Raw genomic sequence first — 20,379 nt, forward strand, 5'->3', positions numbered from 1 at the left:
TGTGCAGTTAACGAGTGTAGAGCCAGGAAGGAGCGTTGCTGTCAATTGATGAGCCAAGCATTCAACTCCGCGCGGCCATTCAACATTTTTTTTCTTTTTTCTATAACTTTGGAAAATTTTTGACAATTTGTTTCAAGAATATTTAACAGAGTTCGAAGATCACCTTAAGACTGGCAAAACATCCTACAGACGAAGCTCCATATCCTTAAACCTAATGAATTTAAAAAATAAAGGCAAAATAAATTGAAATTTATCTTAATAACATAAAAAATCTAAAAAATAACAGTACTGATCAAATAAACAAACGAACGAACGAACAAACAAACAAATAAAAAACAACATGAGAACATTATCAAACAGTTTTACGAAGGAATTATAAGGCTATATCGAGTCGTTGAATTTATTCATTCGTTTTTTTCATTCATTTGTATTTTATTCATTTATTCATTCAATCATTTATTTGTATGTGCGTGTGTTTGCATCCATGCAATGGATAGATGGTCAAACGGACGGACGGACAGATGGATGAACGGACGGACAGATGGACGGATAGACGAATGAATGAATAGATGAATGAGAGGATGGATGGATGGATGGCTGGATCAGCTTATCAGCATGTCATCACATATCGATTTCCTAAAGTTACATTCCATATCAGGACTACATCTCTTATTTAGACTCAGCATTTGAGTGTGTGGCTTTCAAGGCATGTGCATAAATATCTGCAAGCCTTTGTACGTGAACATGTATGTATCTATGTATGCATTTATGTATGTATGCATGCATGTATGTATGTTTGTGTGTAGGTATGTATGTAAGTATGTATTTATGTTTGTTTGTGTATATGCACGCATGTAAGCTTTGCATGTATGTCTACGTAAAGTGTATGTCCGTATGTTTGTTTGTATATATGCATATATGTTTCTGAACGTACAAGCTATTGATAGCATGCCCATCGTTTTTTGTACACTGTGGGGAGGAAAATATGCACGCGTGCGTCGTACACCTCAAAGCGTTGTTTGTTGTTATTTCGACAATGAATGAACCGTTTGAAAACAATTTCGTCTTTTTTAATTTGAATAGTGTTACTTGTATGCCTTCATATGATTAGCAGCACAATAAACTACGTTGGCGCGAGAAGACATTCGAGACTGATTTTTAACAAACAAGTTTTCAAAAATGTACCATTTTAATTTTAGCTAATCTGCATTCTAAATGAAATTATTTAAAAAATAATGTAATATAATAACAACAACAACTTTTACTACTTCTACTATTTCTTACTACTACTACTACTACTACGACTAATACTACTACGACTAATACTACTATTACATCAACGTCAACAAACCAGAACATAAACAACAACAACATTAACGACAACAAATAATAACAACAAAAACAATAAGAGCAACAGAAAGAAAGTGACCAGAGATGAAAAGGCGTGGTACCGTTGAAGAACGACAACGACGCAACAACAACCTCTCTGGGCCTCAGGGAGATGGATGGAAGAGATAAGGAATGAGTGCAACAAATTATTCGTTTTTCGAATTATTCCTCTCCTCTTATCTGATAGATGGATTGAAAATATAAAACGAATTTTGTTCTTTCATCTGGTTAAACTTTTTTTTATACAAATATATATCTTTCAAATATTTTAAATTTTGTCTGAAACAATCATAACTGAGAATTATGAACCAATTGATGCTGAGAGGTAAATAATTTGTAAAACGTTGCAAGCACGAACCGTGGATGTCAGCTATCTATCCATCCATCCACTCGCCCATCCATTCACTCATCCATCCTTTCACTCATCCATCCATCCATCCAGACACATCAGGAGGCACGCACGCTCGCAGTTCTTCCTCGTTGACTAATCTTTTGCAAAGCAGACTCCCGCCACGATGTAAATAATATTCTCCCTCCCTCATGGACCTCGATAAATGTTTTATCTAGCCATTTACTTTTTTCTTCATTGATGATTTCGGTCCAAATGTTTATATTTTCAAATTTTTCATTTTTCACAAATTTTTTAAAAATATTTTTTAATAAAATTGAAGAAACGTTATCACATACTTAAAACAGAAACTGCTCTTACGAACGTTTGTCATTATAAAATTTACTCGAAAGATAAACAGCAGGGACTCACACTACATTTCATACACCATGGAGGGAATAATCAGTGACCGGTGTCAGATGGTTGTGACAATGAGATCTCCAGGTCATAGTTAACTCCAAGTGCTATAGCCTACTTCACATAATGAAACCTCACGCACACACACACCTAACATGTTCTTTTATTCCAGTGAAAAATTCGAGTGGACACTGAAAAATGCAACCTAATACCTCAGTAATTTGATGGTGAGTTTGTGGTCGGTTTAACAAGTAAGCGGAATGTATGATGCGCGCGATGTTATCTGCCGGTGACGTGGTCGCACTGATGCGCGCGAGCAATCTGGCGAGATTAAAAGTTCATTTGCCCACTACAGGAGTAAACTTTTGTGAAAGTTTAATTAGTTACAATAAGCATCGGCGGCAACTTCTTCAAAAATATTTTAAGGCAGGGAGAGAAATAAATACAGTTTGTTTATGTTTGTTTGTAATAATTTTCAAAAAAGTTGACAAATGTTCTCCATTGTTTTGACAGCAAACAATAACTTTGCATACCAACTTTGCATATAAATGTTTATCGTGCAAGAAGCATATTCAACAATCCCAACACCTCAGCGATGGCATGTTTGAAGTTTTGATGAAATTGCAGGCAGGATGTTGAATGTTATTTTGTTTTCTTCAAATTAATAGGCAGACTTTTATTAAAAAGTGCCTAAGAAACTCTCATTAACACGTTTGCAAAAAGTTTTAATAACTTGTTTAACATTATATTTATATTATTTAAACTTCTATCAAATTAGTCAACTTGGCCTGTCGGTTTGATGGCCTAGTGGTTAAAGACGACTGGTCTTGTTTGGCGGTGCATGCAGTGACCGCGTTCACGAGTGACTTAAAGATCCCCGCCCATCGCAGACTTTGAGTGTGGTGAGTTTTTTTTTTGGCACGTATTCATATACTCTGTGCGCTGTTTACATTGGAACATTAGAACGTCTTTTGAAACTGAATCCTAAAAGGATTTTCACATTAATTGTCAATGATATTGTATTCGAACCAATTTTATTTTTGATTTTAAATATTTCATAAATATTCACATTAATTGTTAATGATATTATATTCGAACCATTTTGATTTGATTTTAAATATTTCATAAATTTTTATTATACCTAGGTGTCTCGTTTTTCTTATTTTCACTTACAGTTCAATTGCTAAACGATTGATCTAATAATTTGCTATTTTATTTTTATAGCTGGTTTTGAAACTGAAATTTTACATGTGTGTTTGTTTAATTGTGTATGCGTGAATCTTTTTTTCATTCCTATCGGCCGTTTCGCTTGTTATTTCTGCATAACTTTTCAACTTACACCAAGGGCGTTGGTAAGGGCTGAGTCTAAGTCTTCCTTCCACAAAGTTATTTGTGATATTTCATGTTAAATTTTCGTTCTTCAAGAAATTTGATTTTCCAAAAAGGGAAAATGTGGAATTTTTTTTTAAATGATTATTTTTACGCAAGAAGATTTTTAAAAGATTTTTTGGATATCGCACAATTTTTTTTCAAATTTTGTTATTTGGAACAGTGTTTTAATGTCTAAAAAGCGCTTAACAATATACGTCAGGAAAGTTTACAAATAGCTACAAAAGATGTTGTTCATGTAATTATAACTGTTCTTAAAAACGTTCGAAAACAGCACACCTGACGTCAACGAAAAATACACTTAGAATACCTATACAGGCCCTCGAACGCACCGCGCACATTTTCAGTGCGCTGTAGATTCTGGCCCCATTTCATGAACAAATATCCTTCATACTTACTAAATTTTACAATTTTCAAATTTTTATAGTTTATTTATTAATATTTATTTGTTTTTTAAAGATTTTAATAATTTTAATTATCTTTTAATTGATTTATTTATTAATGTTTATGAGTATTTAGTAACTTTTTTCTGGTGTACGTATAGCCAAGTGAATTTGAGATCAGTCGTGCTTGAATGAATTATTAACTCGATGCCACCCACGGAGAAAGAATATTCAACATGGAACAGGTCCATTTTAAATAGTGTGGTGATGCTAATGTAAATTGTTAAGCGCATATTTAAAAAATGAAAAACTAAATTGAGAAAGTTTTGAAAAATACTTAGGAATTGAAAATTCTTCTAGTCCTTGTGTTACATATTCATAATTTGTTAGTATCTTATTAGTCTTTAAATATTATAATTTTAACTAAGTTTTAACATTTAACTACATTTTTTTGGAATCGCAGTGCTAATGTTTAATTATATTTTATATATGGCTAAAATAAACTAACTAAACTTGGGGTGAGACATTGAATTGAACTTTGACCTCTGGTACAAATTAATTAGGATAATAGCGAACAATAACAAATTAGAAAACTTTTTTTATTTAAAATCGTGGCCTTAATTTGAAAGTTATCTATTTGGCCAGCGACCTTACAAAATTATTTCTCTGGCGAATAAAATGAAAACATGATTTGAACTTCATTTCAACGATGTTGTTGGTCGATGCATGGATTGATGATTGATGGATGGATAAATGGATAGATGAATCTATGGATGAACGGGTGGATGGATGGATTAGATATATATCATCTCACGCAATCCCTTCAATGTGAATTATTGAATTTTTGTATCCCATCTTGAACAACTGCAAAATTACAACAAGCACGATTTATATATCAATTCATCTTAAGAAGCTTGCAAAAGTTGCATGACTAAGCGTACAGCGATGTTTATCATATCAGGCAGGCAAGCCTTTGTAAGCTCTCGTGAGTGGTGAATGACGTTAAATTCTTCTTTAAACCTAATTTAAATTTAATGCGATGAGTTTTTTGAAAGATTTGAAGCAAAATTTTCATTTAGATAATATTTTAAAAATTAAAAAAAACTTTGTATCTGTTTCATTGATTATTTTCTTTCAAATTAATTTTTATCGGCCAAAATTTAAATATTTGCTGACACCATACACTCAGAATAAGCCAATACATGTTCCAAAAATCAAAATTTGTATCTCTAGCTTCTTTAAAAATTAAGCGAAATGACTGTTTTTAAAAGTTGTAAAAAAATTTATTAGAAGTGAGTATTTGAAGTTATGGATTAGTGCCCTGTATAGCATCTACAAATATATAATTAAAAATTATGAAACTAATACAAACAAACCAAACTGACTCAGCACGGTACTTTATTTTCGTTGAGGTAGGCTATGAAATTTTAATGTAAGCGTCGGCCTGCTTGTCTGCCTGGTCGCTCATCAATTGCTCTTTAAAGTTTTATATAATACAGCTATTAACATTCAATAAATAACATATATAAATCAATACATACAAACATCAATGATAATAATATTATTATTGTTATTATTACTGTGAAGTTGTGACGATTGTGATGATGATGATTGCGCGATTGAAATATGCCGCCTGAGTTGTGATGATAATGATTGCGCGATTGAAATATGCCGCCTGTATATTTTGTGAAATTGTGACGATTGTGATGATAATGATTGCGTCTTTGAGGCGTGCCGCCTATATATATCTATATATTTTACTAGACATTCTATTTTGTTATTTGATATGCTATATATGCGACGCTGTTGTGCTGTATCGCTTTTCTGAGTATAGGAAAAGAGTATAGATAGGAGTATAGAATTTTCTATGATATAGAAAGCGTTATGTAGATAGGGCGGTAAAAACATATAAAAGGCCGCGAGTTAAGATATTGGAGGCTGGTCGTTTGTTATCTTAATTTTAGGTTTTGGTCTCTTGCTTGTCAGTTGTATTATTAATAGATTAATTTTGGACTTATCGTTTTGTTTTAATAAGGACAGAGGTTTGATTTGTATTATTTTGTTTGTTATTTTATTTCTTTTATTGAATAAAAGAAGTATACACTTGAAGTTTGGCTCGGCTTAATTATTCTACCTAAAATAATGGATGTTGAAGAAGACTTGTTGATAGTTGACGAGGTCGGCGTCTCTAGTCAACAAGCAGGGCGCGAACAAACTTCCGCCCGGCCCGTGTTTTCAGACCCTGAGAAGGTCTATTGTAGAGTGGCGGATCCCGGCCAGGAAAGACTCCGCCGAAGCGAAGGCTCGGGTGGATATTCGTATGCGGACGCGGTTCGGGACCGCGTGGTGCGGAATTCGAATGTCGCCCGGCGAAAATCTACAATTGGCGCTCTTTTTCAAATAACAGGTTTTAGGTGCAGCAGGAGCCAAGGTGATTCTCCAAATTTTTTAGGTGACAGGTGCCATGTTCGACAACATGAAACTTTTTTAGATTTTAGGTCACAGGAACCGAAGGAGGATCGAAAATCAACCTCGAGCAGACTTTCAACGCCCGCCAGCCAACAAAATGAAATTGTTTTAAACAACAATCGTTTTGAAATTGTTGACAGGTACGAAGAAAAGCCGCGCATTGATTTTTCAGCGAACAATTTAGGTTACAGGTTTATCCCCAAACAGGATATTTTAGGTTTTAGGTGCCAGGGTGATCCGAAGTTGCAGGAGTTCGGACTGAATGAGCTGCGATTAGCGTCCAGTAGATCACGGCAAAATAAAATTTTAGGTAACAGCAACAGGTGCAGAGCGACCGAGCGAGAGAGAGACACAGTTGAACACGAGTCGACGTGTGACAGTCAGGAACCGCTTCATTCGACTGGTGTGAAGTCTCAGGTTCATCAACCGCGTATAGGTGCCGAGCGTGACAACGACTTTTGTCGTCGCGAATTGCTTCGACCTGACAGATTTGATGGCACCGGCTGTCTCAAAACTTTCTTTAAAAAGTTTGAGATATGTGCCAGGTACAATAATTGGAATCTCGTAGACATGGAAGCGTATTTGTCATGTTCGTTAACAGGTGAAGCTTCACAGGTTCTCTGGGATTTAACAGGTTTAGGTTACCAAGAGCTGGTATCTAAGCTAGAAGATCGTTTTGGAACAAGAATTCATGAAGAGTCATGCAGGTACGAATTACAGATTCTTCGTCGAAAACCTGGTGAGTCGTTACGAGAGTTGTCAATGGTTACTAAAAGACTCATGTCATTAGCCTATCCAGGAGAGCAGTCAAGATTAGCTACACATCTAGCTAGGAACTTTTTCTTGTCAGCCCTCGATAATGCTGAATTAGAATTAAAGGTTAGGGAAAAAGAACCAAAGAACATTGACGATGCTCTTAGATTCGCACAGCATCTTGAAGTTTCAAAGATGGTGGTAGATTCATCTCACAGGTTTGACCCGCAGGTTAAAGATTTTCAAGCAGGGGCAAAAAACATGGAGTCAATGGTACGACAGATAGCGTTTCTTCAAAAGTCATTCGAAGAACTCAGAAATAAAAGAGTGCAGCCAACTGTATCCCGAGTTGAGCGAGAGAAAATTTGTTTTAATTGTAAGAAGCCAGGTCATCTTGCAGTCAAATGTCCTCAGAAGAATGAGACCTGCAAATCTCAAACTTATAGTCAAGTGAATTTCAAAGGTTGTTACAAATGTGGAAAGACAGGTCATTTTGTGAGGGAGTGCCCGCAGAAAGGAATGACAAGCAGCACAGTAGATTACGTGAACAAGTCAATTGAAAGTAACGATCGTGTCATGTATCTGCCAATCACAATTAATGGCAAAAGAAGATTAGGTTTACTTGATAGTGGCAGTAGTGTATCCATTGTTCCAACGTCTATGGTTGATGTCACAAAGATCAGACCGACGAAAAAGAGATTGAAAGCTGTCAACAACACAGAAATTCCAGTCAAAGGAGAAATGAAGTTGCAAATTAAAGTTGATGATTATTCCAAATCAGCGTTAGTGTTGGTGTCTGATCATGTTTCAGAAATTGTTTTAGGTTTAGATTGGCTCAGGAACAATCATATCTCGTGGAAGTTTGGCGAAGGAAAAATCGCCGTGGGTAACAAAAATAGAACGATGAAATTAGTTATTAAACATTTTTCATGCAGGAAGCTTTGTCGTATTGAAGCTCACACAGAAGTGCGCATCCCTGCGCAGACTGAATTAGACGTGCCAGCAAAGATGATTGTTCACCAGCCGTCCAAGTTGGAATCGACCGGATTTATGTGTTCGGAAAACAGACAAATAGAATCGGGTGTATATGTAGCTAGAACGTTACTACCTATAAAATATGAAAGACAGTGTGTTAGGATCTTGAATGTCAACGATCAGCCGGGGGTGATAAACCGGGGAACGCGATTGCCAGATTTATCATCGGCTGTGGAAGCAAAGGAATCAGTTGATCGTCTAGCATATGAAAATCTAACAGAAGTTACAGGTATGGTTGATGGATTAGTAAAAGATATTTCTAAGAAAGCAAGAGAAGAGTTGATTCAAATACTTAAAAGTTTCTCAGACAGATTTAGCTGTGCGAGTGGGGAAATAGGTGCTACAAAAGGAGTTTTTCATAAGATTGATACTCAGGATGCACGACCGGTAAAACAACAGCTGAGGCGACATACTCCGGCGCATCAGAAGGTGATTGCGGAACAGGTTGAGCCTGAAGACATCGCAGAAGACGATTCAATAGGGGAGCCAACAGAAGCACCATCACGAAGTAGCGACGAGTCGACCAAGTCGCTTGTCCAAACCTGGACAGGCGAAGATACGCCAGAATTTTTACCAGGGCAGCCGGACATCGTTCCAGAACTTGTGAAGTTTGCTGACGAACTCTTTGATCAGCGACCAGATTTGTTTGCCGTAGGTAACCAGCCATCGATGGACCTGTTTGCTGGTCTGGACGAACGACCGACAGAAAACGATCAGCAACTGACGGAAACTCAATCGAGCACGACGGCCACAACAAAAAAAAAATGGAGGAAACCGACGAGGTGGGGACCGGAGCTAGAAAGATGGATGGTGGAAGTTCCAGAGTCTGGTGAAGATCTATAAGAGCAAACGTCGGGACGACGTTTTAGAGGGTGGGGAGCTTTGTGAAGTTGTGACGATTGTGATGATGATGATTGCGTGATTGAAATATGCCGCCTGTATTGTGATAATAATGATTGCGCGATTGAAATATGCCGCCTGTATATTTTGTGAAATTGTGACGATTGTGATGATAATGATTGCGTCTTTGAGGCGTGCCGCCTATATATATCTATATATTTTACTAGACATTCTATTTTGTTATTTGATATGCTATATATGCGACGCTGCTGTGCTGTATCGCTTTTCTGAGTATAGGAAAAGAGTATAGATAGGAGTATAGAATTTTCTATGATATAGAAAGCGTTATGTAGATAGGGCGGTAAAAACATATAAAAGGCCGCGAGTTAAGATATTGGAGGCTGGTCGTTTGTTATCTTAATTTTAGGTTTTGGTCTCTTGCTTGTCAGTTGTATTATTAATAGATTAATTTTGGACTTATCGTTTTGTTTTAATAAGGACAGAGGTTTGATTTGTATTATTTTGTTTGTTATTTTATTTCTTTTATTGAATAAAAGAAGTATACACTTGAAGTTTGGCTCGGCTTAATTATTCTACCTAAAATAATGGATGTTGAAGAAGACTTGTTGATAGTTGACGAGGTCGGCGTCTCTAGTCAACAAGCAGGGCGCGAACAAACTTCCGCCCAGCCCGTGTTTTCAGACCCTGAGAAGGTCTATTGTAGAGTGGCGGATCCCGGCCAGGAAAGACTCCGCCGAAGCGAAGGCTCGGGTGGATATTCGTATGCGGACGCGGTTCGGGACCGCGTGGTGCGGAATTCGAATGTCGCCCGGCGAAAATCTACATTACTATTATGTCCAGTAGTTATGTCAGGCTAGTCAAACTAACAAGCATGTGTTGTCAAACTGCAGTTCGATTTCGCCCTGAAAAGATATACAACACGTCACAACAATACACTATCGATGATTTTAGAAAAAATTCAGTCATTTGCAGTATGATCTCCAAATCACTTCGTCCAGATAACGCTATTTGACGAGGTGATACTATCGAAATACTGGAATTAACAGTTTGCCACGAATCTAACTTTTCTAAATCTAAGGAGTATAAAATATCAAAATACTTTCAAAATCTTAATAACAATTTGATAAACGAATTGAAAAGCTCAAATATCATAATAAATTCATTTGAAATTTCTCCGCTAGGTTTTTTAAAATGTTTTAAACTGACTATCATTAATTAATTTTATTTGGTCAGACCCTTTTCATAGAAGTTTAATTAATTCCGTAGTACGATTTGAACATAATTTAATGCTGATTCTATTTCTCTTGTGCCCATTTAAAATGTATGGCGATCATTGTAGAATATCTTTATAATTTACATTTTAAGTTTTATTACTTTAACTTTATAATTACAAAATATGTTTTAGAATGAAAATAAAAGGATGTTCTCATTTTAAATTTAATAACAAATATTAATGACAATTTATTGATATTACTTTACTACTATTTATATCAATATTATAATACGATTACAGTAAATGTATATTATATATTATTAGATACATTAACCTAAAAAAATAGAAGTGCTGCCAAAATTTAGAGAATAATGCTACAGCAATCAATTATTCATTCATTCAATCAATCGATTCAATTTAAAAGCGCCATTTACGCAATGCTCAACAACGCTCTTTAGTGAATTTTGAAAACAGATGGGTCTTATGACCCGCTTTGAACTTCTTAAGTGATAGAGAAGTAGTTAAAGAAGGAGGTAGAGACTTCAAAAAAAAGGAACAGAAAAAGCAAACGCAGATTTAGCATAAGAGTGTTTAGCAGGAGCGGAGGCGGACTGGGACCAAAAATCGACCCGAGACTTTTGAAATCAATCGGCCCTAAACTTTTAAAACAAATAAGCTTTCCAGAGACGTAGTTATAAATGGTGTCTTAGGATTTGGATCCGCCCTTTCCAAGCAAATTTTTTCTCAGGATATGGACCGGACCATTTAAAGAAAAATAAGTTCATTTATTGATTTTATAAACAAAAATTTGTTGAACTCCATAAAAATCAGTTTTTAATATTTCAACAACAATTTTATTTAATCTCTAAAAAATGATAAAATAATACCATAAAAAAAGTAATTGCTTTTATTAAAAATAAGCCGTTTTATTTCGTTGTCTTCTTTTATTATTTTTTTGTTAATAATATTTTCAATCAAAACATGAACTTTAAAAAACTAGATGTTAAGAAATCAAAAATTTTTAAAGCATCACTGATTGATAATTTCTTCGTTGTCTAAATTCATTAATATAGATTTTTCTGTGTTCATCAGTATGAATGATTCCAAACTGTCTTGTGACAAGCTGCTTTTTACACGATTTTTAATAAATTTTAAAATAGAAAAACTTCTTTCACAAGCTACTTGTGCGAAAGATAAGGATAGAATACACTTGTACGCCATTCCAATTTTAAAATAAGCATCCCTTATTAAGTTGTACTGCAATATGACAAAATAGCAACAATTTATGCAATTTTTATACGAAACACATGATGTTTGACATTTATTTTCAAAGTTATCCTCATCTTCTGTGTTCTTCTCAAAAACGTAGTTGCTCAATATCGGGTCTTTTATTTTCTCCAAGTTTACTGCTAAGCTTTTGAGTTCCAATCGTAGATTTTCCGCAGTAACTCATTTACAAAATTCATTAAATACTCACTTAGTTCATTTAGGGCTGTTATTGGAAGACCTTTATTTAACAATTCAAAGTTTTCGGGGTTCAGCAATGTGAAGTCATCTGCATAAAGTCTACGCGTTTCCTTGAACCTTTTGGTCGCACTACATACAGTTTTGGTAAATATCATGCACATTTTTTTTTATAAGCCTCTACCAAAGAAATATTAGGTTCCTCAAATTTTGTTTTATTTTCATCTGTTTTATTTTCATCTATCATCATCATTCTTCTTTTTTTATCCGTTTTTTCTGGTAGAGCGTTTTCAATTTCCATATTGTAGATCTCTAGATCTTCATTCATTTTTGAAATAAAATTATTTAAAATTTCTAAAATTACCTCAAATTTTTTTGAACATTTATTTAATTTCTTTTTTGATATTTTAACCATATCATATGCCATTAAATATTAATATTCATGGTTTGCAAATACTTTGAAAGTGGTGTGGTTACTTCAAAGATGCGTAAAAAATATGTACACGTAAGATAGTTTCATATTTAAGGAGCCTTTCTTTTAATTCTTTTTGCTTTTTGACAAACTTCAAATTTAAAATGCGAATTATTTTCAATATGATACAACACGGAAACAAGTACAACGTATAATCCAGAATCTGTATTTGAAAATTCACCAAATATCTTCTTCAAGGCTGTATCTTTTGACCATAAACTTGTTTCACCAATAGTAGAAAGTCTGCGATGGTGTTCATCATTTGGTTTTTCGCCTCAAAAATGTTCATACGCTGGTATGACCCACAAATAAATAATTTATAGTTTATATAATAATTTAAATAATAATTCATTCAATAACCTAAAAAGCGAGAGGCTAGACAGTATGGATCCACAAGTATCGGAAATGACCAAGTTTAGGATGTGAGCATAACACCACACAAGTATTTGATTTGGGTTTTCTTTCAACATCCATGCTGCAAATCCGTTGTATTCACCGTTCATATTTGCAGCGTCATCAGTGGCATTGTCAACACACTTTGACACATCAATATTCAGTGAACACTAAATTTGACAAATATTTTCCAGTGGATGATTCACATGCAATCATGGCTAAAAGTTTTTCATGAACTCGATCATTTACGTATCTCACAATGATTGAAGATTGATCTTTAGTTGTTATATCGGTTGGTGAATCATTTTGGAGTGAAAACATGCCAGCTGCAACAACATTTGCAACTGTTTATCGTATTTAACAACTGACAATGTTGATTAATTTTGTGATTGTGGTTTTGGACAGGAAAGTTACCAAAGAGCCTCTTCCGGAAATTCCAGATAATTTTTAATTTTCACTTTTTTCAATACATTTTTTAGGTGATCGTTGAGGCAACTGTCGTATTTACTTATGAGTAAAACCAATTTCAAAAAATTAAGAAATTGTCGTTATTATACCAAAAGCCTAAAAACTTTAAAATAAAAATAAGTAATCATATGATTATAATGGAAGTATTAAACTAAGTTCGTGTGTCGCGTACCATCACTTCCGATTGACTATGGCTTGGGAAGTTTGAAATATTTTTGACTCTTGATTAAGTTGAGTAGACTTTGAAAGTCATACCAATAGATTTCTGTCAGTTCAATTTTATAGTCATCCAGCTGAAAAATCGGCCCCCTTTATCATTTTTGTACTGGTCCACCGAGAGGTTCTCCCGGTGCTCCCGATGAGCAGGAGTTAAGAAGTGAGAACAAGAATTCAATCGTAAACCGAGGCTTTTAGGTTCAATTAATATATCTGATAAGTACTTAGGAAATAATTTAAATTAAGACGTACACATTAATGCGCAAATTTTAAAAATTATTCTATATTTTATAAGCCGAGAGTGCAAAGGAACAAGATTTGAAGGTAGGGGAGAAAAGATAGGGGCACGAGCAACCAGACGAGCAGCAGAGTTAACCGCGCATAATAAAAACAATACTACTGTTGCTACACCACTGCTACTGTTAACACCATTGTTGTTACTCGTAATGTTACTAAAATGTTATTTATACCATCAGGATTTTCAACTGTTTTTATTGACAACATTTCCAGTATTGGAAAAGTTTATAGTTAAAAATAATGGATAATAAATTCTTTGCCAAGTTAAATTTCATTATTGACTGTTGGCCAGCAGTCGCCCACGGTTTATTACGTCGAATCAGAACATCAACCTCTATTAGAATTCATTTCTTGTACGATCCATTTAATTAAATGTTATCGTAATGTAACTGTTATAATCACATGTTCGGCATGCTGTTGTCCATTTCATGCGCCTTGCTTGTTTGGTTTGCGGCTGATATATTAACACTTGTAGATATTTCTAATGTTAAATTACTTCATTTTCATTGGAAAATATAGTAGATCTTTATTCAAAGTTTTGCTACTGTTGTAATAATTGTGTTCATCGATTCTTAATGATCACAAAGTCAATTAATTAGGAGAAACATACTTGATGCTTACGATTGGTATTATATTTAAAAGAGTTTGTTATTGGCTGAAATTTAATGTCTCACCTTATTAAATATGTCTGTAATGGTAACAGTAATTTACCTGCCAAATTTTAGCCCATTTGGACAATGTTTAGAGGTCCCCCAAGGGGTCGAAATTTTCTGATTTTGGTGTTTGATCGTTCGCTACCAACTTTTGATACAGTGTTATATGATAAGATTATAAATGGTTTATGATTTGTTTTTATAAATGAAACAAAATATATAATTGTGAAAAAATATATAAATCTGCAATGCCTTTTATTTTTTAATTTCAAAAATTAGGTAAAAAATGATTGAAAAACAAGATTTTATTGCATTTCAGTTCGCTTGAATATAAATTAATGCAAATAATTCAAATTTTAGCTAGCAGTTCACGATTATATTCTGCAAAGTTTTTCCTATGCTGTTCAACTACTTGAAGCAAAAATTGTTTCTGCTCTGCGTCTTTGGTGATTGTTTCATTGAAATGTTGTACCAACGCTACTCCCCGTTCTCCAGAGTCATTGATGCAAACCAGATTCCTTACAAACACTGCTGCAACTTGGAAAGAAAGAGTATCTGACCAGTTTTCAACAGGTACATCAAGAAAACATCAATATTAGATGTTTCAAAAAATGTTTTAGATGCACGCAAATTGTCAAAACTTTGTGGTAGTGTTTTCATCAGATGTGGGCCTCGATCTGCTTGTATTGTGCGGACAAGATCAATCTTTTCTTTGTCAGACAGAAGAGATGAAAAAAGAGCAAGAGTTCCCAATTCTGGACAATTCAGTCGAACCAAGAACTGCATCGTTGTAGTCATGCAAACGCTATATCAACAAAATATCATTCACAGGTGCATCAGCTGTGAGCCTGCATGAAAACCATGACTGAAGATAAACACAAATGATAAACCGATTCAAACGCTGAATACCTTGTAAATCTCGAGCTGTAAAGTTAAAAATGGTTTTATTTACGGTGAATAATAGTTTAATTTTTAATGCGTAAATGGCTTTTGTCATCCATCGTGCCCTGTGCAGTGCACCAGGTTTGCGAATGGCTACATCAACCTGCAGCCCAACTATTTGTGCAGCAAGAAGTAGAAACTCTAAATAGTCATCTTGTGAATGTCTGACCTCAAGTTGACATTTGATGAATGCTTTAATTGCATCTGAAACAATTATCAAAGGGGTTGATCTGGCTTCTGGTGTGTGATTCATTTCTGTCCATTTTTCACGAAACCTTTTGAAAAATAAAATTTCTGGTCCAGTGGATGGTCCAAGAAAAACATTGAATACATCGGCAAGCAGCACTTCAAACTTATGATGACGGCAAGCCATCCATAATAAATTACGTCCCATTGCTTTCTCTAGAAGATTGCAACCTCCATTGAGTTTTCCAGTATTGGAAGCTGTCGTGTCAAAGCACATGCCAGTAACCATTGATTCCTACTTCCAAGATTTTATATGTTCATGAACTGCATCAGCAGCTGCTCGTCCTAATCCAGATGCTAACTTTGGAACTCCAAGAAGTTTTGTAGTGCTATCGACAAGTGATGAGAGCAGGACAGGTAACCGATGTAGACCACACCAGTAACATAGCGAGTTGACTGGTTAAAAATATACATTTTTTGCATTCTCTAATAAAGATTATCATTCTATAGGTAATTGTTAATAATATTTTAAACTCTAATTAATAATATTAGAGTAATTAATAATTAAACTAGTTTGCATTTCTAGCTTTATTTCACTCATTTTGTGCATATTGTTTAAAATTATTGATATGGATTTTGAATTATCATAACTCGATAGTAAAATTTTAAAAGCCCTTGGGGGACCGCTCAAACTAGTTCAAATGAGCTGTAACTTCACCAATTTATTTATTGTACCCAAGAGACACTTTTCACTATTTAAAAAAAAATTTCCGTGCATTTCTGGGACAACCTAATATATATATATCCACAAAGTAAGCAAAATACTTCCAATAAGCAACTTGTACAAATTTTATTTGATGCTATTTTTTATAAATTATACAAAATTAATTTGTTTTCGTATGCAACAGAAGCTTTTACTCGATTTAAGTCTAAAAATAATCTGCATGTTAGACATGCAAATGAATTTTATTTGTCGGTGACAAGAACAAAGATATACAGCAATAGCACCTTGATATGTAGATTAAAAACATGGAACAAGCTAGCGACCAGTATACAACAATCGCGATCCTACTGGAAGTTCAAGTCCGACATCCATAAACTGATAGAAACAGATGCAATTTAATCAATTTTTTTTCATTTATTTTTTTCTTTTTTGTTGTTTTTTTTTGTTTTTTATTTTTTAGACATTACGAACAAATTTTGATATATTAATTAGTTAAATTGACAATTGAACAGTATAATTTTGGTTATTTAAGTTGCCACACAAGCCCTGTGAGCTTTTGGTTTTACTTTAGATATATATATATATATATATATATATATATATATATATATAAAGATCACTGCGTTTTCGGCATTATTTAACTAGTAGTTGAGTTTATCAATGTTTCTAACGAGTTTTTTTATCATCTTAATGAAGTTTATTAAGATTAAACAAAAGTTAAATAAAAAACTTTTAATATTCATTTATTTAACCTTTAACCTAACTTAAACTTCATCAAGATGATAAAAAACTCGTTAGAAAATTGAGAAACTCTAGTTAATAGTTGCTCTATAAATTTCAGTTTAAAAAAATTCTCGATTAGCGGTGAAGTCAACGATTTTTAATGATAATTCTTTTTAAAATTAGAAATTAAAATTAGGAATATTGTTGTATTCAAACTGCTTGAAGATGATGGCTCTAATGTAAACATTAGTAGAGAGTCAAATAAAGATAAGATAAGTAAAATATTTATGTTGATAAGTATTATAGGTTGGATAAAAAAAGCCTTTTGACTTTTAATATTTTTTAATTTTTAAGAGTAGAGAACTAAAAATTAAATGATGGAAAATTTATCTAAATTGATTGTACAACACTTTTTTACAAACTCACACAGATACATGCGCAATTGCTGACATACACACGCACACATACACACATCCCTGCCTATACATCGTTTCATGTATGACCAAACTTGTACATTAATGTTCAAATGCATATTAAATACAATTCAAATAATTATTATTATTAGACTCTAAGTATATGCATCGAATAGAATACATGATAACTTACAAACGGATTGATAATTATTATTAAACTCTGGTTCTAGATTAGATAAAATGTTGCAATTCATATTTTCTTTTACTTCTTTCGCAGTGATCACCATGTTTCGATCCTTCAATTGATCTGGTACATTCTTTACGTACATTCTGGTACGCTTTTTATGCACAACAAATATTTACCAGCTAGCATTCAGGTTTGCTATTAACGCGCACCATATATTTATTATTAAATGTACCTTTTATGAGATCAATGTGCATATGTTGCATTTACTTGGATTCAATTTAAGCATATTACGTTTTTTTAAAGAAGCTAATTTGTGATAATCGGTTGCTCAATTTTTTACGTGTCGATTTTTTCAGAAAATTAATATTTTAGTGTGTTAAATTGTGCAATTTTTTAATACATCAGCGTATATTAATTTATTTTTTGAGCTATTTGTTCAAATGAGTCAAACAATGTAAGCTCTCCTGATGGCCTTGTTTTCATACAATTCAACCGTAACGAGAAATTAAACCAATTTGTAAATTTTTAACTCTGTTTCACGTCAACAAATAAAATAAATATTGTTTTCTAATGTAAAGTATATATCAGTTTGGAAAAATTATTTTGCGAAGTCATATTTCGGTAGAATGTAGGTGATGAATTTTAGCGTACACCAGGATTCTCAATCGATTGAAAGCACTTCGAACCCGTTGACTCCAGCATCGTCGTTGTCTTCATCACCAACCTTTGCTTCATCACCATTTCTAACGCGCAGACACCACAGCGTTAGTTGTCCTACAAGACAAATAAATTTTTCACAAAACGAAGATGACACGTTGAGTAAATCTTTCAGCATACCTGCAGGTTCTCATTTTTCTGATAATTCTCGTGATATCGATCAAAAGAGGTTTCACAAAAGTTCATGTAGTTTGAAAGAAAAAAGTTCATGGAAAGAATCGCTTACGGAGCTTTCAGAAAAACTGCAATTAATCTGTGGTTCAGGAAGTCAAAGTTTGTCTAGTAACTCTTTAAATTCTTTAAAGCTCAAAACTTCTGGTCTTGCGTCCAGTGAGCAAATTTACAATTTTTTGAGTGCCGACAATTTGAACAACAAACTGCAAACAAGTGATGTTGAAGAAGTGTTCAGAAACAGTTGTCCTGAAACGCCGTTATTTTTTAACAATAATTTTTCTTCAAAAACGTTTGTTAACGACGACGTTCGCACTAAAAAATATCATAAACAGTTGAAAAGGACCGAAAGTGTGACTGATTCCGAGCACTGCAACCAACAAGTTGTGGTTCGTCATTTTGAAACTTCCATTAAATTACACAACCAATTAGCTCAGATAACGGGTCTTAGTAGTAAAATATGTCATAGTCAAATTCCAAAACCAAACAGAAAACGTTATTATTTTGATATTCGAAATAAAATTTCAGCCGCAAAAATTCAAGAAGAGAGTTTTGATAATTTTTTAAATTTGGCATTGAAAAAACAACAAATTGATATATTTTGTGAAATCGAAACAGAACACTTGATTGTAAGAGTAGACAAAGTAAAACGAAAAATTTTCGTCGAGAATGCCCAGCTGAGCAACTTGCACGTTCCTTATAATAAGATTCACAAGTGTTACGAATTTGACTTAGAAAGTGACGTGCCGGAATGCTGTTTATGTTTGTCAAACAAAAATAAATCTTTAACAATAACACAGCATTCTGCCGATATAATTAATCTAGAATATAACGAATCGGCTGATAGTTTATGTTTGCCGGTTGTCAAAGGTGACGAAAAAAGTTATGGCAAGTACACAATTTCCATGTACGTACCAAAATGTTGCAACTTGAATGATATCTCAGTTCAAACTGTGGACGACAGACTGTTTATAATTGGGAAGAAAGATATCACTGGGCCAAAGAATGCAGGTCCAGAAAAGGATAAGCATCCTCATGTCAACTGTTTCAAAGTTGACGTAAAATTACCATCTAGTGTCGATTGTAGATTGGTGTCATCTTACTACACTAAAAATTGCCAATTAATTGTAAGTACTGATGGATTCACGTGAATTTGTGAATGACAGTTACATCGACACACACACACAAAAGCTTTTTATATATAACAAATCTGTGCTGTGCATATACTATTCGTGGGTATACATTTACATGTTGATATATTATAATTCATTTACTTGCTCATTTTCAATTATTAAAATACTTAAACTAACTGAATTAAACTTAAACTTGTTATCATTGTCATGTTTTACTTGCTTTATTAAACACTTATGAATATTTATGCAGAAGTTTTGTCCTGAATAGCGTCACATAACAAAGCAAACCATGCTGAATGTGTTTTTTTTAACGTTAAGTGTTTTCAAAATTTTATGCTTTTATTTTGTCAACTGCTGATTTTTTGAATGAAAATTATTTTAATGCAAAACAAGTAGCAGAAAGAAAAGTGAATGAAGCAGTTAAATCTTACATCATCTGATACACCAACAGATTTGGATTGCAAGTTCCAAGTATTTAAAATTAACAGTCAGTTCGAAAGTAAATAGTTTGTCCAAACAAATGGTGCCGTTAAAATCATTATAAGATGATTTTTAACATAATTTTTCTTAATTCACCTGCCATTTAAATTTCTCTCAGTGGGCTGTGTCAATTGTGATACCATGAAACTTTATAAATTTTCAGTTTTGACGCGTACGCTTAGTTAAACTGTTGTTTCAACCATATATCTATAGTTTAAACTTATTACAAAAGTTCGACAAACTGAAAGCACTTTCGCTTGAATCTAAAACAGTAGGCTAGTTACTGTCATTTGAATAACAAATTTATGGCACATATTATTGTTTCATGATTTAAAAATCATAAATATCTAAGAGACTCAACAAACAAACAAACGAACGAAACACAATAAAATGAACCAAACGAACAAAACAATTATAAAAACAAACGAAAGCAAACTCATCATCACCAATGTACTTAAATTTAGAAACGAAAGAAATTTCAATGAGAATTCATTCTTTTTCAC

General features: G+C 33.6%; 3 protein-coding genes across 3 annotated transcripts; 1 reads left to right on the forward strand and 2 right to left on the reverse strand.

Moving 5' to 3' along the window:
* Nucleotides 1-12,223: 12,223 nt before the first annotated feature.
* Nucleotides 12,224-12,676, reverse strand: HELRODRAFT_162731 (hypothetical protein; the record flags this gene model as incomplete). The annotated part of the gene is made up of 2 exons (XM_009024847.1): nucleotides 12,224-12,416; nucleotides 12,534-12,676. The coding sequence occupies 2 exons, from the start codon at nucleotides 12,674-12,676 to the stop codon at nucleotides 12,224-12,226; spliced, it is 336 nt and encodes a 111-aa protein (XP_009023095.1).
* A 1,873-nt stretch (nucleotides 12,677-14,549) lies between these two features.
* HELRODRAFT_162732 (hypothetical protein) lies at nucleotides 14,550-15,802 on the reverse strand (the record flags this gene model as incomplete). Its single annotated transcript, XM_009024848.1, has 4 exons — nucleotides 14,550-14,641; nucleotides 14,761-14,980; nucleotides 15,246-15,436; nucleotides 15,691-15,802. The coding sequence occupies 4 exons, from the start codon at nucleotides 15,800-15,802 to the stop codon at nucleotides 14,550-14,552; spliced, it is 615 nt and encodes a 204-aa protein (XP_009023096.1).
* A 2,208-nt stretch (nucleotides 15,803-18,010) lies between these two features.
* Nucleotides 18,011-19,414, forward strand: HELRODRAFT_162733 (hypothetical protein; the record flags this gene model as incomplete). The annotated part of the gene is made up of 1 exon (XM_009024849.1): nucleotides 18,011-19,414. One exon carries the CDS (start codon nucleotides 18,011-18,013, stop codon nucleotides 19,412-19,414), a length of 1,404 nt encoding a protein of 467 aa, XP_009023097.1.
* Between the last annotated feature and the right edge of the window lie 965 nt (nucleotides 19,415-20,379).

The sequence above is a fragment of the Helobdella robusta genome, assembly GCF_000326865.2.
Source record: "Helobdella robusta unplaced genomic scaffold HELROscaffold_4, whole genome shotgun sequence".
In the NCBI taxonomy this organism is placed as follows: Eukaryota; Metazoa; Annelida; class Clitellata; order Rhynchobdellida; family Glossiphoniidae; genus Helobdella; species Helobdella robusta.